Source organism: Galleria mellonella, unplaced genomic scaffold (assembly GCF_026898425.1).
Source record: "Galleria mellonella isolate WM207_F2 unplaced genomic scaffold, CSIRO_AGI_GalMel_v1 utg57, whole genome shotgun sequence".
NCBI classification, from domain to species: domain Eukaryota; kingdom Metazoa; phylum Arthropoda; class Insecta; order Lepidoptera; family Pyralidae; genus Galleria; species Galleria mellonella.
Genome location: NW_026442119.1, coordinates 9812770 through 9839958, shown reverse-complemented (window position 1 = coordinate 9839958; position 27189 = coordinate 9812770). Strand labels below are relative to the sequence as shown.

The 27189-nt window shown below is 33.9% G+C and overlaps 1 protein-coding gene across 4 annotated transcripts in view; it reads left to right on the top strand.

The window, feature by feature from the left end:
• Positions 1-27189, top strand: part of LOC113509604 (RNA/RNP complex-1-interacting phosphatase) — a 100193-nt gene that overhangs the window by 27388 nt on the left and 45616 nt on the right. For all 4 annotated transcript variants that reach the window (XM_031910916.2, XM_026892963.3, XM_052899224.1 and 1 more), the window contains exons 3-5: positions 4217-4251; positions 5733-5820; positions 9949-10028. In XM_031910916.2, coding sequence (XP_031766776.1) covers positions 4217-4251; positions 5733-5820; positions 9949-10028 — 203 coding nt within the window. The remainder of the gene's footprint in view (positions 1-4216; positions 4252-5732; positions 5821-9948; positions 10029-27189) is intronic.

Here is a 27189-nt window from a genome sequence, read left to right as displayed (position 1 = left end):
CGACGTAACGGATCAAATGATTGTCGAAAAACAACACGATGACAACGCAATGCATCCACGGCCGCTTATCAGAGGAATACAACCAAAACTAAATCTTGGGTGTCAATAAATAACATTTCATATTCATTTGGAATCAAATCAGTGATCTTGCATTTTCGAAATGTCGAAACAGTTACTCTATAAATGATTTATAGACTGCGGTGCCGTTTAAATTTTTGTCACTTAACAATGTACAATGAATCTGAATAATTAAAATGTCGCACGCCTGTTAATGTTCTATATGAATATTTTAGAATATTATCAAAGGTGATTACTATGCGTTATGAAAGAGTAAAGAATCTAGTTCGAGTTGTTGCACCGGTTTATTACGTTCTAAATAGTAGACCATTTAAAGTATGCTTCTTTTATAATTATGTATCATACTTAAACAAAAATAAAATAACCATGTTACACTTTTTTATGTAATCTATACCAGTATAAATAAAAATTTGTTGTCCAATGTATCTAAGTGCTCACTTTAGCACCTATTTGGCTAATTATTTTTGTGTTGTGGTTGTAATTATCTGGATTTCTATAAAAGAAATTGTTTGAAAACATTAACCACAATTACTTAACCTATTAATGTAATATCGTTAGTTATATTCGCTAGTAGTCAGATATGCTCCCAGAATAATGCAAATTGGAGTTTAATACTTTAATATTATTTAATGTCGACTCACTATAACATTGATCTTTCTGTAACACCTATATGGTTATAGAACATATTCAATTGGTTATTACTTGTTCCTGATTATCTTATTATTTTAAATACTTCTTTATCTATTTGAATATACAAGTACTCTATTTAATATTAATATAATCTCCACATCATTTAACATATTCAGATCTCTATCGCGTGAATTGCAAATATATGTAAGTGCCATATTAATTAAATCCTTATTCTTTTGTACTATTGGTTGAATATCGCTTAGTGTAGTGGTAGAGTTGTATTTGCGATTATTTGATCCTCGCATTTGTCAAATATGATCGAGGTGTACGAAGGTGTTATTCGTTTTGTCGACACGCGATCGTGCGATAAGTCAGGTGTTTGCCACTTGCAATTTGATGGGAGGTCCGACTTTAGTTGTTTCTTTTTAGACTTCGCTTTTTGTCAGTCTTAACACTGTTTGAATCACTTTAGTCACGATGCTTATTTATTTGATTTATATATGTTTTCATGCATGATTTTATGTAACGATTATTTATTAAGAACATATATTCTTACCATATAAATGTATAACCAGAATTTTAATTATCAGTCAAGAATTTTGGAAATAATTTTTTGAATGTTTCTTTATCTACTCGTATTTGTAGTCAAAATAAAAATCGCCATGTGACTGCATTTTGTATCTACTGTTCCTAAATGCTTGCAAAACTGCAAAAATATCACAAATACATATATTTCTCACAGACTTATGTATATATCTGTGAACGACACGTGTAAGTAATGTTATGCTCATGTCTCGTTATATGGTTTTTGTCAGCAGGTAATCGAGGATTTATTAAACAGTATTGTTGTTTATTTTATTAACGATTTCTTCCTTTCGTGCGAATGTTCAGCGCATTTTTCATCGATGTTTAACATATGGATGTCATTCTGTGGAGACGCTTGAATAATAAATTTTTGCTTAAAGACCGATTATTAAAGGACGTAAGTAATTTAAAATACTGCTACGTTGACAACAATGCGGTTGTTTACTGTACTAATAGTATATATTATTACTGATCTTATTAAGATTTTTTAATTTATTTTAAATATTATTGAACAATAGAAATTCTGCTATTGTAAATATTTTATTACAGAAAAAGTATGAAAAATGTTGTCTTTAAGACAAAAAAATCTTCGTTTCATTGTAGGTGCATACCGGTGTATTCAGACTCGAGTTGTGATTGAGAGTTACGATTGTCATTAATACCGTAATGGACTCGATTTATGATCGCAGATCATCTCTGCGGTTTTATTGCCTCGATCGGCTTGTATTTAATTCTATATATATTTCGATTGCAGTGTTATTACAGAACGTCAATTTGTAATCCTTTTGCCGGTGTGTGGTAATGTTTTTTGTTCGTATCTTTACGTTTGGGGATGATTTGTTATTAGTTGGTCTTATTGTTTGTTTTGAACTAAGTAAATTATTAATCCTTGATAATGATTATGGACTATGTCATAATTATAACTTTTGTGCTTAGTTGTATAACTTGTATAAGGTAGTACCAACAAATCGGAAAGCTCGATTTTACTGGATCTTTTTTGTCTTTAGTTTTATGTAAAGGTTTACCTTTGTGTGCCACCACACGTTTTGCAACAATTTTCAATAAGCTTCTTTCTCCTGCCGTTTTTTTTTTTGTTCCGATGCCTAAAAGGTTAATTGAAAATCGCGGTAAAGGCGATTGTTTAAATTTAGGGGTTTGTTGTAATTTATTTCCATAATTTTTAGTATTCTCTTTTTGTAGTAATAGTGGTCTGCAAATAATTTAAATATTTATGTATCTCACTTGAATAAATCATCCAAATGTTTTGTACGCTTATTTTCATTGGGAGGAGGGGAGACTGAATTTAGATAGCAATTAATGTTTAATTGTTTACCCTAAAAATACTCTTGCAGACAAAGCAAGGAAGCAAAAGTTTCTAGTAGTAAAATTTTTGATTTTTAGATGTAGATACAATAATAAATAAAAAAGAACCGTTGTTTAATGAAACAAAAAGTAGAAAATATTTTTATCAGGATGCTTCTATCAGATTAAAAAGTCTTATTTTATCTAATTCGCCTTATCTTGTCTTTTGTAACTGTTAGGTGTGTTGAGTATTCAGAAATAAACATGAATACTAAATTTCAACATGATCCAATGTCGCGATGTGGTCGAAAAATTCCGTTAATCAAAGTCAACCACAGTGATACTTGCTTTTAATGATAAATAAAACCTTAAAAGTAATTCGTCGTTATGCAAATACCACTGTCATACTTTTATTACATGATATGATAATTATCAGGCATTCATTATGAATTCAATCGATTAATTAATTGCACTGATTCTCACTACTACCAAGAAAAAGATATTGGTATGCCAATTGGACAACTTTCTCATGTCACTGTTTAATTTTAATCGGTCATATAAAATGTTAATCAAAGACATGTCAAGTAGCAATGTTCAATATTTATGCACATTTCTCGGTACCGTAATTGTATGAATTTATTTAAATCGTCTCGCTTAATTTATTAAGGCCACCGACGAATCGAAATTGAAAATTAACCCCATTTAGACACACCTCCTGGCGCTCCATAATCTTTTATGTTATCTTTTTACATCTTGTCAACACCGTCGATAAATTATGACCAATCTAACAACCTATTATTATGAGACCTGACATTTTATTTAAGGTGATTTTGGGTAAAATTGAAAATTTTTTTCCCCATAATTTTAGCCTGCGGTGAAACAAAGATGGGTTTTTCGAGATTTATGCCGAGCGATTTAATAAAATATATGTGCTTATTTTAAATTCAAATGATTTATCAATAATTTCGTGTGTAAATTGAAAAAATATGTTCATGTTTTTGTGAGTATTCATATCCGCGACGTCAGTGGTTCTTTTTCAATTTGAACTTATTTAATTTCTGTAATGTTAAAATCTATTCATCGGAGATGTGTCCGAAACTTGATTCCGTCAGGTGGCCCTCTTGGCCAAAGTTCAATGACACTGGTCAGGTAGGGCTAGTAATGATTGATCTGCTCCCTTATCAACGCAGTGTCGCCCGAATGCGGCTTTCACAAAGTAGTCGTATACCATTGTCTGTGACCATGAGGGCGTGTGTTAATGCCATCAGTAACTAGGTTAACTTGCAAACAAGGTCTGGGTAACTAAAGTGTATATACTACATGATGCCTAATTTCAGTTCCATGCATGGCTCAATCAATAATGTTATGCATGGCACATTTTCGTGATGATATAATTAAAATAATTCCACAAAACTAATTTTAGTGTACTTTATAGCAGTCTATGGGGGAAGCCTATTTTCAGTAGTTGACAGATAACTACTGACATGATGATGATGATGAATTTCAGTGAACGCATAATAAAATGAGAAAATTATTATTTTTTTGATTCATATAATAACGTTACACAATATATACTGTAGTTTTATATTATTTATTATTACGTTTATTCTACTTGTTACAGAGTGTTCAGCAGGGAAATAGTGCAATTACTCATATGTAAGTATATTTTTTATTTATTTCGTTCGTATTTTTGCGTGATTGCTTGAATTGAACAATAGATACAAATATAAATAATTAGCGACCCGCTCCGGCTTCGCACGGGTGCAATGCTGACATTAAATAGCGCCGCAGGCCCTTCATTACATTAGGAATCTCTAAAATTATCAGTGTTTCTCTATTATATTATGCATGTATTATGCATATAAAACTTCCTCTTGAATCACTCTATCTATAAAAAAAACCGCATCAAATCCGGGAATAGACTTTGTTTTATACTGTGTAGTGACAATAATATTTTAAATAGAAAGGTATATATATGTTACCATTACAGAGCAGACAGAGAAAACTGGTGTAAAGATTGATTTATAGATAATAGTTTTGAGTATCATCTTTACTATCATAACGTCCTTTGACTATCCACTACTGAACATAGGTCTCTTCCTTCATAGACTGCCCATTGGGGGTTTATAGGTAGTTGCCACGCTTGGCAGGCGGGTTGGCAACCGCAGTTAGGCTTTGGTGATGTTTGATGATGCTACTGCCCATCCCTTGATCATTAAATTCCCGTAGTCCTCTCTTACAATACTTACGGGAAAGAAAAGGAACGGGTGGTCCATTCTATGCCGGGACTTCACGGCGAAGTTGTGAGCGAATTAATATTGAAATTATTTTGAATGGATTGATACCCCCCATGCGTTGCCATTCCTGAGGACTTAGGTGTTATTTCTCTGTACCCTGTGAATTCACGCCATATCCCACCCTTCAAACCGAAACACAGCCATGCAAACACAACTGCTTCACAGTACGGTACAAACACGAATGGGACAGAGGTACCCAAGCAATCGACTTTTGTACAAAGTCTCCTTCTGGTAAATAAATAATATAAATATTTGTTAATAAATATTTCGTTATCACTTCCTAACAGAATAAAATATATTTTTTATTATACTTACCTTACCTTTATTTATATTCTATCTTCGTATTGTAATATCAACTTATATAATTCAAGAACAATAAGACTGAGATGTGATTACATTAGTTTCTATATCGCAAGGTCCAGACGGACGTACTGCAAATTGAAAAACTGACAGTGTTGTATTTGACCTTTGGTTCCCGACATCGTAATGTTGATATGGTAATTGAAAAAGTTTAATTTGACACTCGTTTGACATTCGTTTGTATTGCTCAGTACAGATTTAAATTAATTTTTTCAAAGAATACTGAGCATGACTTTAAGTGATGTAATGTCATGAGTAAAAATATACACATATACGAATATGTATGTATGTATAATATGTATTTAATGAATGAATATTTAAACCCTTAGGTTTCATCTAAATTGAATATTCTCATTCTGTGTACAGTATATAACTACTACACATACCTTATGTACTATATGATTCATGTAAGTTATTAAATAAAGCTACGTAACAAAGACGATATATTCCCTGTCATTATTTTATTGTTTTTTTTTCCAGATGGGATATACCTGCTTTACTACGGGAAATACCTAAACTGGGAGCGGTTATTGATTTAACAAATACAGCCAGATACTACAATCCAAGGGTGCGTGTAAAAATTGATTTTATTTTATTCTTTTTAGGGTTCCGTGCCTCCAATGGAAAAGTCGGAACCCTTATAGGATCGCTTCGTTGTTTGTCCGCCGGTCCGTTCGTCAGTCAAGACCTTTTTTCTTAGGAACGCACGGAGGTATCAAGTTGAAATTAAAATCATATACTCAGATCTGCAATCTTTTAAAGCACTTGAAAAATTCAAGCTTCTAAATTGACGTAAACAAAAGATACGGCCGTTTATGTTCCATTTATATTGCATTTTTTGCAATCGCATTTCGCAAATTGAATCAAAACCTATAGGGTACTTCAAGTTGACCTAGAATCATGAAATTTGGCAAGAAGTAATGTCATGTAGCACAAGTAAAGGAAAAATATCCGAAAACCGACAATTTGTAGTTATTTAAAAAAATTAAATCTGATGATTTTATACGGAACTCCCGCGTGCCCGACTCGCACTTGACCGGCTTTTTTTTTTATTTCTGTGCTAAAATTGATTGAGATTATAATATTGTGTTGACACGTAAATAGACATAACTGTATTAAAGTAATAGAATTTGAGTTTCGACTACATGTTAATATGTTCACGATTATTATTTTAAAATTAATATACATCGATACAGGACATTATGTTTAGATTGGATATAGTAGTAGTCTCAATGAATGTTTATGAAATTTGACAAACAGAGGAAGACGATTTTGTAGACGTTCCTAGTAATTGCATTTTCGTTATGTAAATAGACACAGTATGGATTGACATTAGTAGCGTAGCCTGAGACCAGTTTGGCAGTCGGTGGTTATATTTCTGCTGATGCCTTTCAAACAATGTAGACGTTTTCTTTCACATACAAACTATCTAGAGTTACTTTCATACGTGGCCCCTTGCCGCGACATACGACTCATAAACATTCCTTGGAGACTTGTTACTAATAATGAAAAATAACTACGTGTATGTGGGTATATACTCGTAAAGTACAATACGAGTATGTAGTATTGCCAACGTTATAGATTTAACACACCACCGACATGGAATTCCGAAAATCAAAATTAGATACATATTACGATAAGAAATTATATAATATAAAATATCTTCTTTTTTATATGAGTTAAATTTAAAAGCTAGTTGTCATGTATAGAAAAATTCTCTAGTCAAGATAGGAAGGCTTGGGACAAGCCAATAAAAGCGAAAAAATGCACGATTTAGTTGTTCCGACAACAGGATACTTTTACCTGTGAAGATTATAATTGTAATAGTTAAAAAATAAAAAGTTTCACACACATGAATAATTTTTTTCCCCGAAAAAGGTCACTAAATATTTTCCCAATAAACGATTTTCTACCCCTAAATTTACAATAATCCTTAAATTGGCAACCTTTACAATATGGCGTGCTTAAGGCGAGAATTATGGCTTTTAGTTGTTGGGTTAGCTGTAGGATGCTGGGTTGGCGCAGCGCGTTAGAATACTGGAAAGCAATAAAATTATGTTCAGTTTTACGATTGAAAGTCACATTTCCCACTACGATGCTTTGTTCTTACCTATGTCTGATTGGCTTGTATTCATCTTCCAGCATAATCCGGCCGTAAACTGTATTTTTATGGGGCAACTAGGTATGTGTCACACGATGTAAAATTTGAAACCGGCCAATTGTTTAATACATAACACGAGTATTCATTAATATTTGTAATACTTCCTACTTAGGTATGTGTTTATCCTGGCCTATATCTTGAGATCTTCAAAAGATGTGTAAAAAAGCCGTTGGTAAAACGAAGGTAGTGAAACTTACTTTTGCAAAATAGTCAAATTGGTTCAGTCATTATCAAGTTTTGCGCAATAAATTTAGCGATTTATATTTATTTACATGGATTAATTACATCTAAATGCTTTCTTATATTATTTCATTTAATTTGTCGAAATCGGTCGGTGTCTTGAGCATGTGTCGTTCCAATCTTCTGTCTGTCAAATTGAATTACGATTCATAAAATATATTGAATCAATAGATTAAAATTTATTAGAAATGTCTTTTAAGTCGACGAAATGCAAATCATGTTAGAATTGGAATCGCAGAATTACCATTGTGCTATAGTAATCTGATATTCTTTAAATTGTTTATTGCTTGTTCTTTGAATAATTTATTTAAGTTGGCGCCACGAGATTTTTTAGAATAGGTAAATTAATCGATATGTATAATAATAATGTAACAATGTCGCGTCTTTATTATGTTTTTAACTAATCAGCATAGATGTTATCTAAAACAATATGCCGGAAAATCCAAAACTAGAGTATATATTTCACCATTAACTGCCCTTTTTAACACGTTTGTGTAAACTTATTTTGGTATAAAGCGTTTATTAAAAAGAATTTAAAAATCTACATGATTATTATATATACTTTTTTTATACTACTATGGTGACAAACAAGCATACGGTCCGTTTGATAGTAAACAAGGTTACCGTAGCGTTGTCGATCCTTAAGACGCCTTTATATGCCCTTTTTGAAGAACCCCATGCTGTAGTCTCTAGGAAAAGCCTCGACAGGAAGTTCATTCCACAACCTCAGTGTTAGTGGGAGGCCTCGTCTTCTTCCTGCCGATGGCGAGTGGTGCGATGATGAAAGGATATTTCATCGGAATATACTTTTTGTCTCTTGTTAGAAAAAAAATATGTAATATTTATTCGATAATTAAGACTGTGATATATTGAGCATCGTGACCGTGATTATCAGATAGCGCTGTATTGAAGTTTGTATGCTTTATCTAGTCGAATTGCTTGAGCGAGTTTTGCTTACTGACAGGTGGTTGTATTCTTTGGGATTCTTTAAATTATACTCAGCTGTCATATTCGTGAACGGGCAATTTTTGTGTCCTACAAGCAACTGTTAGTACTTTTTTTTCCATAATTTATATTGCGTTTTAAGATTTTGTTATGCACAATAATGCCTTATTATACTTAAAACATTTCTCAACTACTTTTGTAAAATTTTGGTAAAGAACAACATTCGGAATTGAACACCAAAATATAAAAAAGTGTTAATTCGGTTATCAGGTTTATGTGAATAAAGTTTAGAAAATAGGTATAGTCACAACTTTAATCCATTAAGTGGTAGTCAGATTCATATGTCGACTATGAGGTGTAATACTCAAAATGCCCAAATTTTGCCTGTAATTTGTATTATATTCTATATGCTTCTGAAACAAATTATTCATTACTACAATTACTTTTTATATTTTAATAAGTATTATGAATCTGTATGTCACATTGCTAAAACATGTGACATGACGTTTTTCTAGAAATGTTTCTAGAAAACCTTCACGGCCTTAGTTAAAATGTCGGTGAAACATGTTGATTTGTACATACAAATTGGTTTATTTGGTTTACACTAATTAAAACGTTGAATAGCAAGTACAAATAGACCAGTTCAATTACCTATCTAATTTCGTCACTTCATGTTTCGGATATAATCTTATTGGAAGTTGTCATCGAGTGACACAGGGATCATTACTAGATTATTACCATTCGTTTCGACTCTTTCACGCTCTACTTACAGTTTATAATCTCAAATACATTTAATTATATTAATTATAATCATTGAAACCAGTTTCGATGTAGTTGTGTCAATCGAAATGCCTATTGATGTTGTAAGTAATGTAATTGTTTAATGTTAAAGAGCTATCTATTTAAGTGACTTAAAAAAAGGGTACAAATATTCGATATTTTTTGTCAATTTTAAACCGATTTTAATGATTTTTTTACTATGATAGAGATATTGTTATTTTGAGGATTACACGCTATTTTTGTAATAGTTACGTGTAACGTTTATAATGATTTAACATCTTAAATTATTTGCGTCAAATTTTTGAAGTTGAATACAAAAGATGTGATATACCGTATACAATATTCAGCGTTTTAATGTATGTTTATTTTATTTTATTATATATGATCAAATAAAACAAATACTCTTCCAAAGATTTAGGTCGCCGACCAAAGAATTCTATTATTCATCCACAGAAAAGTACGTTTGTCATTTCATATTTAATGTTGTCTTTGTCCTCGACATGTACAAAGTTTAGAAGAATCGTAAATACGAAGTGCTCATTCGAATAATGACTGGTTGCTTTGTTATAGGACCTACAAGAGGCTGGAGTTCTACACAAGAAAATTTTAATGCCCGGCCGCGTTATACCCCCTGAGAACAAAGTGACAGAGTAAGTCCATCTACCAGGCACGCTTTACATGCGATTAATCGCTCTCTCATGTGAATCGTCTTCACGACGCTTAGCTCACCCAAGTAGAAGATCTGTCGGTATATACACACTAGCTATTTTGGAATACTAGCTATTTTCCAGTTGAACGTTATATAATGGATTCGTGTGAGGTGACCCTTATTTATTGCGGAGATTATTGTAGAATTGTTTAAGGCCGACATTATTGTCGTATCTATTTTTGATTATTTCTGAAGGATTGTATAGCACAGGCAAATGCAAACGTAAAAAATACTTTCCAATTGATGTTTGCGTCGACTTTATAAAAATAGTTATAGTTCACTTCGAATAAGTATTATAATTATTAATGTAAATCTTCCTTGTAAATTAGTTTATCTTTTATAGAGAGACAAACTGACAGACAAATGCCGCAAAGGATGTTATTCCCGCCATTTATCTAACTCACAGAATACCGACGCTAAGTGGCCGCACTTTTAGTGCGACCACATTCCGTATGGTGAGTGAGGGAGTCCGGAGGCCCATCCTATACCCATCCCCTTCCTTATCCTAAAATCCTCCCCCAACTCCGTCCCCCCATCTTTCAATACCATGGCAGTGGAATTTAAAAAAAATAACGTACCCCAGGGAGGTACCAGCAGCCATGTTGCTGGAGAATCCTCCCTCGAGCAACCACGCTCGGGCTGCCCTGCGTATTCTGGGGGGGCAAAATTCCGCTCTATGGGACCAAGGGCAAACAGAGCAAGACTTCTGCGGCATCCCCTTTGCTCAATGTGAGCCTCTGTAATATTAGGGAAATTCATTCAAACCTGAACGCTGTCCACCACCACCTAGAAACGGCGCGGCCGGCATTGCTCTTCCTCACGGAGACACAGATATCCCCTCCTAACGAAACATCATACCTAACCTACCCGGGGTATAAGCTTGAACATTGTTTTGTTTCGCGTGCCGGTGTATGTGCGTATGTCAGAGAGGATATCTGCTGTCGACGCCTTGGGACTCTTGAAGGTACGGACCTGTCCATTCTATGGCTGCGCGTAGATTGCAATGACCATCCCCGCATCTATGCGTGCCTATACAGGTCCCACAGCGGTAACACTGAAACCGACCAACTAATTGAGCACGTCCAAATGGCTACAGATTCCCTGCTTGAGCAGATTCCTTCCGCTGAAGTCGTGATTGTTGGCGACTTTAATGCCCACCATGCCGAATGGCTTGGTTCGCGTACAACCGACTATGCGGGAAGATCTGTTCATGACTTTGCTTTGGCTTATGGTCTGACACAGCTTGTTTCCTCGCCTACGCGAATCCCTGATGTGTTGGACCATTCACCTTCACTGCTGGACCTTCTGCTGACCACCCACCCAGACAACTATGTGATCTCCGTCGAAGCCCCGCTTGGATCGTCGGATCACTGTTTGGTGCGGAGCGAAGTGCCTCTTACGAGTCCGACTCCACCTCGTTCTACGGGTAGACGTCGCATTTGGCACTACAGGTCGGCAGATTGGGATGAGATGCGGATTTTTTTCGCATCTTACCCATGGAGGCAGGTTTGCTTCACACTGGATGATCCCGACGCCATTGCCGATTCCATTGCTGATGTGGTGCTTCAGGGAATGGAATTATTTATTCCTAACTCTGTGGTGCCCGTCGGCGGGAAATCCCAGCCCTGGTATGGAGCCTCCTGTAGAACAGCATCTCGTCTGAAACAGGAGTGCTTCCTAACCTGGGCTAAAGGTGTGGCGTCGCGAGATCCTAACACCAGTGCTCTTAAAAAGAAGTATAACTCTGCTTCTAGGTCTTTCAAAAGAGTTATAGCCACAGCGAAGTCAGAGCATATTAGTAGAATTGGCAAGAGACTGGCTAGTTTGCCCTCTGGGACTCGAGCTTTCTGGTCTCTTGCCAAAGCTGCACAAGGGAATTTCTGTAAGTCATCTTTTCCACCTTTGCGCAGGGAGGATGACTCGTTGGCCCAGAACGCTAAAGAAAAGGCCGATCTTCTTGGATCCATCTTTGCGTCAAACTCGACATTGGATGACGGGGAGAAACCACCACCGACCATCACGTGTTGTAGGAGCTCTATGCCTGACATTAAATTCACGCATAGCTCAGTGCGTAGAGCACTTTTCTCCCTCGAAATCCGTAAGTCGAGTGGGCCTGATGGTATTCCTCCAATTGTGCTTAGGACGTGCGCACCAGAGTTGGCTCCGGTTCTTACGCGTCTTTTTCGGCTTAGCTACTCATCGGGCATAGTCCCAAAGTTTTGGAAGACTGCTCTGGTGCATCCGATCCCTAAAAAGGGAGATCGCTCAGATCCAGCTAACTATAGGCCCATAGCTATCACTTCCTTATTCTCGAAGGTTATGGAATCCATCATTAACCGTCAACTGCTCCGGTACCTAGAAGAGCACCGGCTGATCTGTGATCGCCAGTATGGCTTTCGACAGGGACGTTCGGCCGGTGATCTTTTAGCTTACTTAACACACCGATGGGCAGTGGCAATCGAGAGTAAGGGAGAGGCCTTAGCAGTTAGTCTGGATATTGCGAAGGCCTTTGATCGGGTGTGGCATAGAGCGCTGCTTTCAAAGCTACCTTCATTTGGGTTGCCTGCGAGACTGTGCATTTGGGTCGCCAGTTTTCTCAAGGAACGTAGCATTAAGGTCGTAGTCGACGGTGCATGCTCTGATTTAAAACCTTTGAATGCTGGTGTCCCGCAAGGCTGTGTACTATCTCCGACTCTGTTTCTTCTGCATATCAATGATATGTTACAGATAAGTAATATTCATTGCTATGCGGACGACAGTACAGGAGATACATTATATACCGGTCATGCAAAGATCTCGCGGGCACATACCGATGAGTGCCGGAATAGACTTGTGTCTGAAATCGAAACTTCACTCCATCAAGTTTCGATCTGGGGTGAACAAAATCTTGTCCAATTTAACCCCAAAAAGACACAAGTCTGCGCGTTTACCGCAAAAAAGACGCCGTTTGTCGTATCTCCTCACTTTCAGGGCACTTCCCTTGATAAAAAGTCAAGTCTAGGAATTCTGGGCGTTGATATATCTTGTGACGTCCAGTTTTGCGGTCATCTGGAGGAGAAGGCTAAGATAGCTTCCAAAAAGTTAGGAGTGCTCAATAGGGTGAGACGATATTTCATGCCAGAACACCGCCTGAAATTATATAAAGCCCAAGTCAGGCCGCATATGGAATACTGTTCTCACCTGTGGGCAGGAGCGCCACAGTACCAACTCCTTCCGTTAGACCGCATTCAAAGTCGGGCGGCTCGAATTATCGATAGTCAACGCATGTGAGCCGCAGGTGAGCCGCATGCTCGTTTGCCCCCTGTGTTGTAAAAAAAAAAAACTGTATTAAAATTACGAAAGGATAGGGATGCAATTTACTTATGGATTAAGTTATTATACCATAATAATTTTACATTCAAACATTTTATATTTTTAATTTTATTAGACGTGGGCCCCCATTTTTGGGGGTCTTTGTAACTGTATTCCACTTTGAAAACCACTGTATAAAATTTTCACTGCCAATACGTATGTGTAACGTTCCTTTACTGATTTTAATCCTAATACGGTACAGCGCAAATCAAAATCAATGTAGCTATCTATCAAAGCGGCGACTGCTCGTGTTATTGTTTTGCATTCGCGGTGGATTTTAATTTGAAGCGTCGAATTGGCGCCATTCGTAGGCCGAATATGGGTAATGTTATAAATCTTGAAGCGATGGCGTGGGCGGTTCGGCGGCGGCCTCAGGGCCGCGGTCCGGTACTCATAGGCCCTTAGTTAACGATACGGGTTTCAGTCGAAATTATGTCCGGTAGAGCGACCGGAATATTTTATACTACCAGTGTATAAGATATAGAAAAACATTGTGTTAGATGAAGAAGACTCTAAAGGCAACAAGACAAAAGATCATATCATGTCATACTGGTAGTTTGGTTTGTCTGCCAAGTTTAAATTCGTGTTAGAGCCGTCAGATATACAAGTGGCCACATAGTGGTACTCTCAGATTCAATTGAACCTGGCGTTTGTGTTCGGCGTCTGCACCCACGCATGATGGCTTTCGGAATTTGAAAGGCATTTGTCGCTGCTCGATGCGTGTCGGCTGGCGTGTAACAGTTGTCTCTCCGACTAAAACAGACTAACACTTTATTAAGTCATAAATTTTGACACTATAAAAATTTAATTCACCTCAATATTATATATAATACAAATACTGTATCTATAATAATAATAATAAAGTTTCATTAAATCAAGCTTAGAATAAGTTGTAGTACCTTTGGCTCTGTCTCAGAAACTAAGATCTATTGTAATCATAATGAATCAATATTCTGATAAACTGATCTATAAATGAGCGCTTGTTTGTGAAATTATTTGTGATTACAAATAATTTCCCCTTAAATTTATATTAGTCAAAAAGAGAGAACATTCAAGTAAATAATAATACACAATATTTATATATATATAAATCATAAATGGTAACTTTAGTTTTAAAAATAAACGTGAATCAAGCAGGAGCGTATCACGTCGCTTATTAGTTACAAAGATTGTACAACGATTAGAGTAGACTGAGAGCTAACTAAAAGATTATCTCTGTCATTTGTCTGGTCTTTTGTTAAGCGCTGCGCCCCGTCGTCTGTCTTCGCCATAAATAACTATCGGCATTTCTGAGATTGTTCGCCCCTGTTATCTCGCAGCGGGCTCGCATCTGTTTGTCAGCCATGGTTAGACAAATGTACCACCCGTAAAACTACTTAGACCTCGAGAAGTTAATGACAGGGCTATAATATTTAGTAAGTTAATAATTTAGAACTTTTATAAGGCTTGTTTTAAGTGATTGGTTTGGTTGTGCTTCTAGGTGTTTTTTTTTAAATGTGATTTGGAATGGCAAACAATCCGACGTCGGTTTGTTTGCCGGGTAATCGTTGTTTATAAATATGAACAACATGATGGATATCATAGAATATATTGTGATGTTCATGTTACTTTTCGTGCGTTATCCTTCCTAAAGACCAAGGTGTTATGCTTTCGCGTTCTATTCTATAATTTCATAATTTTTTTGAAGTTACAGCTACAATATCCTATTCAAAAATACAGGAGATTTAAGTCTTCGATAGCTATAAAGTTTATTATTAACCGTTGTATCTAGAAGGCTACAATTTCAGTAATCAATAAATATTTCCCTAAAAGAGTTCAATAAAATGTTAGACTTTTACCAAGGCTTAATTGAAAATGGCTTTGTAAATAATTTGGTTCTAGAAGTAGAAAAATGAATAAGTAGGGGTGGTAGGTTAATAAAGGTAATTTAGTGGATTAAATCGTACCATTTTTTTAGTAAAGCACTCAATTACGCATACGTTTTTAGAGCTTCAACCTTAATTTTACAAAAAGGTCGTTAAAGACTGGCTAGAATTACCATAGGGGTATATTGAACAAGTGAAGTTTTATCTGAATGGTTTTTAAGTCCCATCATTGCAAATATTTGTATCTTGAAGGCTGTCTACTTAATATAGAACCTATATGTTGGATATACTCAAATAGTTTATGGCTCAGCAGTAAAAAGGTACCACAAATCCACAACGCTGACCTTTTAGAGTGAGATGAAGATCAGACGCGCGCCAGTAAATGATGTTCGCGTGCCTCTCCCGTCCCTTCATTTATCACCGCTGTATTTTTACTCGTTTTCCATGTCGTCTGTCCACAATCATGTCGTCATTACAAACCAGCTCGTGTATGTACCCTCTCTATAAATTGTGATCGCCGCCGGAGGTCAGGATTGTCCGATTAATAGATTTTTACTGTTCAATCCCTAGATATTTTTATTGTAGAATGTTTGTGTTGTTGGACACAATTTTATTTGCTGTTTGTTTTGAAAAAGCTCACAAAATTTGTGTCTTTATTGCGATAATGTTGAAGAGTGGATATTTTTATGGTACTAAAGAGGTTGTCCATTTTCTTATAATTGATGATTTGGTTTGCAATCGACAGGGTTTTCTCACATGTTGGTTCGGTACTGATGTTGTCACAAGTTGAATTCGTTTTTGTATCAAATTCGTAAACAAACTGATGCAAGTATTTCTTCATTTCTTGTAATAGAAAATAATTTAATGGTAGATAGTTGTAACTGTCGACCATGAACACGAATGTGACAGTTACAGGGTAAAGACTGCTGAAGGTCTCTATCCTACATACATTTCATGCTTAGTCTAGAGTTCCCTCGATACCTGTAAAATGGAAGGCCATGTTCGCATTTTATAGATAGATAAACAGGTAACTTTTGATTGTTTATTCCAAAAGATTATACATTTTATTTATATATTTGTTTCGTCTTTCTTTTATCTTAATTTTTTTTATACACCTGATCGTAGTTATAAGATCTTTTGTTCAGACATTATTACAGGCTACTTGTGACGGGATTGAATTCGTACACTGCCCTAATTAAACGGAGAAGCATTCGGTTGACAGCGTATGGAGCATACGACATTAGTAGATTGGAAACATTCTTAATTGATGATCAAAGTACTTGTTTAATCCAATATTGAATCTTCGGATTCCGTAACACGTGTGCCTGCTAAATCCGCGTTTGAGCTTTTTTTCTAATATTTTTTTGTTTGTGATTATATTAGCGCATGATTGAGAGTTTTATCGAGACAATTTGACATTGTGTTAAGTCATTTATTATTTTTAGGCGGTTCACTCAGCGTTTAGACGCCGGGAAATCCTAAAAAAATGTTGTTTTGACTTTGAACAGGACGGCCTAATTGCTACAAGTAGTGAGTAGTGTGACGTCACCGCCATCGAATTGTTGTCGACTATGAAGTACCATCCAAGGGTATCGGTATCATAAATATTTGATCAATAAACAATACATTATCATCAAATAAATACATAGGCTCTTGTTTTAATGCCAACGTTCGTTATTTCCTTTTTTGCTATTTGTATTTATCTTTACGATCAATATAAGGAGTAAAGCATTTTATTTACTGTTAAAAGTAGTTACTGAGACTTATTAATTGTAAATTGTAGACGTAAGAATTGAACAAATGACCCGGTCGGTACATAAGTAACAATAATTACACCAAAAAGTAGAATATATATATATATATATATATATATATATATATATATATATATATATATATATATATGATTGGGATTGGGATACTCTCTGACTACAACGCAAGAGACTTTGCATGAAGATAGATAGGTTATACAATAGGTTCGTTTATTAAAACAATTATTAATATTATTAGAAACGTTTAAAAATATTATTATTATTCTTTCATTCTTAAATATGGCTATGAATTTTGCGGCTAGCAGAACGTTATATGGTACGCAGGAATGGTGACGATTATAACACCATGGGGCACCAGTGTATTTTGCGGTGTTATATTTTCAGGAAATGATGTTGTGTGAATAACAATTAGCAAATACTTGTTATAAAATGAAACATTTCAAGATATAAGGGTTTAATCACAATTAGTAATAAAACAACTTTATTATTTTTATTATCGTTTTTTGTGCATGTCTATCTATATCTGTTATGATTTGTGTGCTGTAAATAATGCAAATAAATTATCTATCTATCTATCTATTGATTTGCAATGGAGATTTTTTTTATACAACATAAAAGGGCAAACAAGCTGTCGGCCCACCTGATGGAAAGTGGTAACCGTCGCCTATAGACATGAGCAGTATCATGGACATAACAGAGTATACTGTTACGCCCATGATACCCCCCATGCGTTACTATTCCTGAGGACTCAGATGTTATTTCTCTGTACCCTGTAAATTAACGCCATATCCCACCCATTAAACCGAAACACAGCCATGCAAATACTACTGCTTTACGGTTGAAACAAGAATGGGACAGAGGTACCCAAGCAACCGACTTTTGTACAAAGTTTCCCTCTGGTATCTGATGTTAACGAATCATATTTACCTATTGGGATTTATTTTTCATACCAAAAGTTTATATAATTCCTATTGTTGTGTCTAGAGATATTAATTTGACAGTCTCGTTTATCTTTAGTCCTTTATCTAACAGCGGCACTCAAACTTTTGTCCGTGGGGCATAAATTTTGTCTATAACTATTCGTAAAGCGTCTATGTAAAACATATTTTTCACAGATAATGAAAATTAATCATACATATGATAATAACGATATAAAGTTTCACAAAATGAGAAATAGTAGATCGTTCTTTTTTATTTTGCTTGATCGCATATATGAACCATATTGTTTCTATGTACATGTCTGTATGTTTCTATTATGAAAAAAATCTAAATATTACTGTTTTGATATAAATTATATTCATAAACATGAAATACCTATTGGCTCCGAAATTTCGGAGTTTACGGGTCGCAGTCGTTCGGTGTCACTAGGTCACTTTTGGAGTCATCGATTTACCAGGTGTGAAACTATTACATCGGCGTTGTTTGTCTATCTAGTGTAACAGCGTAAATCAGTGTACGATACGACACTAGCAGTGTGATAACAAACACATAAATATACCGACCATTGTCACACTATCCAAACAACATAAACCGTCCTATTTGTACCGTGACCGGATATTTTTCTCCAGTTTTTAAAGGGTGATAAAACATTTGACGTTATAAATAGCCGTGCTCAATACTTTATTTTTACACGTACCTTTTGAGTTAGCTAAATCTTCATTGAAAGAAATGGCGGTCATACTTTTTATTCCGGTAGTGTTAAGTTGTTTGCGCACGTATACGGTACTTTACTCTTAAATAGTTCGTTAGTGCAAATAGTTATGTATTTGCTGTAATAGTTATGTAGTTAAACATAAGTTAATAAATTTATTACTTTAGTTTTAAGAAATACCTATTATTTAGAAAAAAAATTGGGTATTCCATATTTTTTATTCAACAGTAGTATTTACAGTAACAGATGGATATACTGTACATCATCATAATAGCATTCTTCTAAAATTACTGTGATAATAACAGAAGATATTTATTTACATAATATAATCTCTAATGGATAAATAAAAGAAATAATATAATGCTAGGTACAAAAGCAAAACAGAATAACGACAAAATTGTGTAAACAATATGGACTCTGTATATTGGAAAAGACGACATATGTAAGTTCAATAAATAATTATAGATGTGTTATTTGATCATCAATAACAACCCAGTTTTGTTATTGCAAAAGAAATACTTTCTATCTTAATAATCATAATAATGTCTAATATGTTATTTATGAAGTATCCTGTTTCATATATTATAATCTTAATAATACGAAAACTATCGAATAGAAATAAATTGTTGGTCTCAGATAATGTTCATAATAGCCATCTATTACTAGTTGTAACGTTACATCTAATAGCTTGTATATATCGTGAATGTTATAGTTTTCTTTCATTAAATCGGTATTAAATAACTTGTTGGACCACACAGGCTCGTATAATTGAGACATTCAACAACTGTGCACGTACTTAGATATTATTATAGTACTATCATTAGAGTTGCTTTTACTTATCAGGCGCAACGACTACTTTCGAAATTTGATTGCTTACTTAATTAAAAGCAGTTACGAAAGCTCTAATTCATGAATGATTAGAGCTTTTTGTAACGAACCTGCGTACCTAATTATTCGCTTACGGCAACGCGAGTTTCAATATCTAAATTAATTTGTGAAAGAAGGAGGTTCTTAATTTATCTGTAGTTCATCTTATGTCGCCAATTCTTAACTCATTTAGCGATTTGTGTCTACTGTGTTGGTTTTATTTTAATTTTGTGACAATAGAAATCTTTAAGTCTTCGAAAAAATATTAGATAGAACCCGATTCCGCGTTCTAAATTTAAATATTTATAGTTTAAAAATATATCGTTACAATTTATAGACCAATAATCAAAGTGGTAAATTTAATATCTTAATGGCTCTTTCAGAAATACGGCGATGGCGGTGTTGTGTGAAAACACCAATATTGTCTCTATGTTTCTTATCGCCACGGTTTTTGACGCTCTAAGGATAATCACAATAGTTATTATATGCTTTGCTTTAGTAAAAATTATTTCTATGAGTAATCCCCGACTAGTTGTAATGTAGGTGTCGTAAACATCATGTCCTTAATTAGCTCCAGCCATCAACAATAACGGAGTTCGCGGAAAGAATTATTCAAATGACTAGAGCAAATTAACGCTTTCTATGACTGTATATGGTCAATGCAATTAATTACGTTACTCACGGCCGCAATGTTTAAAGTATCGAGTAATCCGAACATTATATTGTATGTGTCATTGGCGCCGTTTGCCATTAATATGCGCATCCCACATAACAGACGGGTAACTATTGTTGTACTAAATGTAATGTTACACGCATTATGCGGAAACCTATCTACTTATCTGGTGTAGTTATCTTATGACGACGATTTCTTGGTAATTGTATTCGGTAAGGTATTCATTTAGTATGTATCTCTAACTCTATCGAGTAGGAGAGTTCTTTAGCTCTCGTAATATTTTTTGTGGAGTTGTAATAAAGATAAATTTAAGATTGAAAACAAATTCCAAATTTAATCTAGATAAAAGTAGTAAAAAACCAATAATGCAGCGAATCCTTTATTTACATTAGGTGAAAAAAAAACATTAAAATCTTTTCAAAATTGCTAAAGAATTAGCGCAAAATAATAACAATAATCTTCTGTTTAAAATCGATTAATATTATAATCAAAAGGAGCCATTTTTTGATAAGACGTTAGGGTATTTTTGTGGAAAATTCATAGTATAATGTTTTAAGTGTACCTACTATTTTGTACTAGATTATGTCCGCAACCCTCGTCTTATTACTTTCTAATATATAATAATAATATTTTATTTATCTATTTTACTATGTGTGACATATGTATGAGTAATATGGCAGACGTTCTTTTATACGTTAGTAAACATTTTGGCAACATATGTAACTCCAGACATTTCTAAAATATCATAGACGACATGTGGTAGACATATAATAAGCGATGACAGGTTGGTGATTTGTTTGACTGTGGCATAGTATATTGTGCTAAAACCATCACTGCAGTTCAGGGATCTCCAATATCTATTTCCAGTTTGAGTCTCAATTTCAATCGGCAAACAACGTCAGAGTCCTTCGTCTACCTACAGCGAAAGGAATCTAGGTACGAACTTTTGCTATATTTACCCGAGAAACGGTGGTAGGCTTGCTCTCGCTTTGCGCGAGTGTTACGTTCACCATAACGGTCGACAAATACCTCTGATTACCCTGATAGGAATTATAGCCGTGAAACATATTCAACTCAATTTATTTATTTCTAAAAATAAAATTTCTCTTATCGAATTTTATTTGCTTATGTTATTTTCTTACAACCATCCACTGAATAAGTTATTGAATTTGCCATTCCAATATCTGTTTCAGTGGCCGTTTGCATACTAAGTATAATTTGTAATAATGTCGTTTGAAATAATCCTTTATGGAGCCGGCGGCAAGACTAGACGGAGACCACAAAGGAGGCTGTATTCTTGGAACTAAGTGTAATCGCAACTATTGTCGAGCGAGCGTTCAATCAGACCTACTCAACTTTGTTCTCGCGGTTCGCAGTCATGAGCGATACAGGGTACGCCACGTTTAATATCAAGTTTTTATACCTTTTAAAATAAAAAAAATAAAATAAAAATTAAAAGAATTTTACAATACTCGTTAGCTACATACTGAATAAAATAATCACATTTCTCAGTATATCTGCAAGTTTTGTTCTTGGTTGCTAGTTGTTCCAATAGGTAATAGGGTTCAGCTACTAAAGGCTTTTATTTACATTAAAAATATGAATAATTTAGAAGAAAATAGTGAATATGAATAATAAATATAAAATAATATTAAGTATGTTCTTCGGTAGATTATTTATTGTAGAATGTTCACCTAACATCTAACCGTTTTAGTCACCCCGCGAATAATTTGATGGGCCTATTAAATATTTCATTAGAATTTGTTCAAAGTACACTTCCATGAAATAAAAGAAATTTTAAAATAAAAACTAAAATTCATGACATACGCTAATTTTAAACATATTCTATTAGGTTTTTGTTTTTTAACAACACTTACATGTGTTAAATTTTATACGGCCGCATGTACTCGTGCGGTCTGCGATTCTTTACATCTGCATCAAACTGATTCACCGCATAATTGGGATAGTTTTTACGAGGACGTTTGTAGTATAATATCGAACACGTAATTGTATGTCTCTGACTCATTGTTGTTATGGAAGTTATATTTTGACTTGTGGTGTCTGGTGCTATGGAAGTTATATTTTGAATGATACACATTATAGGGTAGGAAGTTAACTACTGAATATCTATTTTAAATATTTATGTAACAAGCATATTAGTGAAGTTCGTACTGAATTTTCGTATGTATATTGTTGTACATAAAGAATTAGGCACTTTCCAAGTTTAAAATTAATACAACATAGACAAGTAAATTTTGTTCAATCGATTTTAATTCGTGAAAAAACCAGTTCTTTTGATTTTAAAATCTAACTACTGATCCGATTTTGATGTAGTTTCTATGGGACAAATCCGACAGTAAATACTTTTAAATAAAACTTAATTTTTCAAATTGATTTATAAATAATAGAGTTCTGAGTTGGCATTCATAAAAAAATACAACCGAAATGAGAACTCTGAAATTATATTTATTTGTCGATTACAGTTCTTCTAGTAACTACCTGTCTTGAACAATTAGATTCATATAGGAATTTATGTAAAATAATGTAAATAGTGAACTACTTACTGACTGATTTAGGTAATTGAGCAGTACTCGGACATGTACCATATACCACCACGCAGAAAAGTGCCAGGGATGTTCTCCTCGTGTGATCTGTCCGGTTCTAGAGTATGCAACACATGGGTATGCATCCCCAGCTTCCCAAGTCACGCAGTTTCTGACCAATATCCCCTCCACAACTGCAGTATCCCCCTTTCCCTTTTTCCTGTAAGTCCTTAATACTTTTTGTAATAACTTTCTTTGATTACTCCCAATACTTCTCTCCTTTTACCTCAATCCTTTCCTCCTTATCGTAGGTGGCGACTAACACTAACAAACGCATTCCCAAGAAGCGTAGATGTCGGGTAGGCGACCGGTCGTAAAACAAAAAGCCAAAACCTTGAGTAATATGAATAAAATTATATTACGCCGACCCTATAATTGGGATAAGGGCAAGAAGATGATGATTGTAGATAAATTGAAAAAATGTTTACTTTTTTTTATAAATTACGGAAAAACTATTACTGTAACTTATTTAAATAAATACAACTGTGTATATATGACAGTAAATATGTCTACATTCGTCGCAATGCATTTGTGCTCGGTTAAAATACAGCCTCGTATTGTCTACTGGTATTGCAGTAAAAGTGTTAAATGTTTGTATGCGTTCCGGGCCGTTGATTCTATTACGAGACGCGAAATCGTCTAGCTTTTTTGCGGCGACAACTTTCGTGCGAATTCGTGAATGGTGGATAAGCTATGGGTTTCGCACATTCGAAGATTGTGTATTCCCTTTTTTATGTCTACGCTCGGAGAAATCGGTTTTACATTTTCCTTTAGTGCTAAACTTTTATAGTTTTTCAGTTCACATATCTACACGAAAACACGCTTTTTATTTATATCCTAAAGTAATTAAAATATTATATATTTTATTAACATAATAAACGCGAAAGTTTGTAACGATCTTTGTTACCCTTTCACGCAAAAACTACATAATGGATTTTAATGAAATTTGGTACACGGGTAGGTTATATCTTAACTTAGCATATATGCTTTTTGTACTCGTACTAATTTACGTGTCCGAAACCGCGGCATACAGCTAGTACAAAATATTACGTGTACTTACGAAACTTTTAACAATGAAATGAAAATAGTGGGCTGCACAGTATTATAATTTACTAATAATATTTCTATTACCTTTTCTTTGCATTTTAGAATGGTAAATAAGCTGATGGCTTGGTCCGAATGTGGAATCTATTACGATATGAATCTATACGAATATTTTAAATATTTTTTTTTAATAAACCTTAACTGATATGGTATTTAAGTATATAGACGGATTGAGCAAAAATCTGCCATTAGAAAACTACAAACTCGATGATACACCCACCAAGGCAGTAAGTTTTTATTGACCACTACTAGACACGTTGTGGGAGTTTTTTTTTCTTTTCTATAGTTCAGTGTTGTTTTCTAAGGAAGATTTCATAAAGTTTTCGTATCTATATCTAAGTATAATTACCGTATTTTATAGTAATAAAAGAACATTGACATAAACTTTGTCATAATATGCTTTATAACATTATGAATAATTAATTATAATTGATGATAAGATGAATGAAAGAAGCATCGTTTTTTTTTTTAATTATTTAGGTTTTAATAATTCTTAAAAAAAGCTAGAGTGTATTTTTTTTTAAATTGCATTATTGTAATTATTTTTTATAATTGTTACTTTGTTTGCATCAAATGTTTAAATATTATACAATGAAAGCATATGTTATAAAGTTTGAAGATGTTGATTATAACATGATCAAAACGACTAAATCATTTGGTATAACAAGAATAATTTGAATAATGATGAAATACAATAACCCGAATACCGTAAAATAATTTATTATCAATGTCAGGAAGATAATATTGCAAATTCCTATTATCTATTATAAAACAATACTATTCCGGTTTTGGCAAACGACAATAAGTGTAAAGTACAAAGAAGTTCTACTACCGAGTTTCGAAATTTGCGTAAATTATATTATCGTCGTGAACGCAGCTTTACCGCTAGATTCAGCAAGTTTGAAAGGTTTGAAGGCTATACCGAGCGCTATCCGAAAAACTTTCCCGACGAAAACATTTCAAAGGATGGGGTGTCATAGCTTTTGTGCTGATTGAATGGCAAGACGGTTTAACAATTATTCTTTGAACATTTCGTTTAATAGTTGATCTGACATATTTGTTCTTGCCTTCTTTTTAAGTGTTGTTGTTGTTGTAAAATCTTTATTGTGCATACTTTACACTTTTCATTTTCTGAAAAAAGGTTTCTTAACCCGTCTGTATTTTTTTTGTGTTATGCTTTATCTTTACCAATCGAATACAAAATTTTACTTTTGCTATCGATCTCTCTCGTATTTACTCACTTTTTTGTATTGAGTTAGAGCTTAGTTCTTAAATAGGCAAATAGTACGTTATGTAAGAATCAATTTACATTATAAACTTTTAAGGCATTCGCATTGCATGGTTCGTAGTTTATATGCCCTTATGCTTATATTTATTTGTTTACATGTCAATTTACATACCCAGATTTTATTCGGTCATTTAGATTTTTAATTATATTCATAGATGATATCTGTAAACTGTTGTATAATGTTGAAAGTATTTTCTCCTAAGAAATAATTGCCCTGTATCTATTTATTGTGACAAAGGCTTTCAGTCAATTAATCATAATTCTGTTGTTATTGAGATTATTATTGTTCGGTACCTAATGCAGAATACTTTTATAAAAAATGCTAATAGTCATGTAAGGATTCAGACTAGATATATTTTGACGCGAAAGTTCGTATCCAACTTCAAAAGTTAGATGGAATCGGTGAAGACGGAAAAAACAAAAAGTTTTCTTGTCAAATATGCCGGTTGTAGAAGACACAGCGACAAGTTTGTCCAATATCAAACCAAAAGCACATAAAATTACGAGTTATCAGGATGATGCGTAAATGGGAAAACGGAGGTAATTGAGAAAATTATTTCCAAAGGTATAAAATGGATTCTTTAATATTTTTTTTTTATATGTACATAATTACCAATTGAACTCTTTTGTACATTGCATTTATTGTGGCGTTATAAACTTCTAATATCTCTAATTTCTTTCTTAACTTTGAAATTTAAGAAAAAAATAATTAGAGGGAGAGGGTATTTTAAAAATTTGGAAGAGGTTACAAACCCTTCAAGGGTTTGTTAACCCAGTTTTTAAATTCTGTTTTTTTATTTTTCTTTCATCATCATAATTATCATCATCATATCAGCCATTAACTGTCCATTGCTGAACATAGGTTTCTCCCATATACTGTCATAAGGAACGGTCCCGAATAAACCAGTATTTTATTATTACTATTCCATATGTGGCTAATTTTGTATTGTCGATTTTGGTTAATTCGTGTAAACTAGTTAAGTTTTTAAATATATCTTACATAGATATAAAGCACTCGCTTTCAGCTCTTAGATCACTCGACAGCCAATGGTCTATAAACAAAGTCACATTTAACCCGTAATCTTCTAATTCATATCTGTATGAACAGTTTTTGCTTCGGGGCATGTTACCAATAAAGTAACTAGAACGTTTCATTTGCAATATAACGGTGTTTTAATAAATTAATATTGTGACAACTTGAACATCGATATGAAGGATACAATTATCTATAACTTTATTAGTCTAGACAATAATAAGTTATTCGTATTGTTTGATACAGTAATGGGTAATCTAATAGGAATCCATGACTGTCAAAGAAAATTAACTCTACTAAAGATAAGGTCGACTCTAGAGCGTTATTATCGTCGTTCTACTCGTTGATTTTATAGGTATATACTTGAAATAAAAATTTCCATATGTTTTATTTCTTACTAGCTAAAATTTGCGACTTCGTCCGAATGATTGGGATATATTTACCGAGTGGAATAAATAGTAACCTGTGTACTTTTCCTTCCCTTATAGTAAGTGTGTACTAAATTTCATAGTAGTTGGTTAAATCATTAAGGCGCTATAAGGTAACAAATATATAAATTCGCTTTCACAGATTTAAAATTATTAATATTAAAACTCCCCATTCTTATGTTCAGCAGTGGACAGTTAAAAGCTGATATGATGATGATAATGATGATGATGATGATGATAATGATGATGATGATGATAAGGGAAATGAAGATGAAAAACAGAAATCGACAAATTTAGATGTTGAGATGTATGAATGTAAAGAAAACAAAATATTTATTTAAACTTTAACGCACAGTAAAATTCAATGTACATTTGGCGGACTTAACACTGGACGGTGTTCTGTATCAGTCAATAATTAGGCAAATCGAGAAATAGGCAGTGCATTATTGAATAAAGGAAAAATAAAG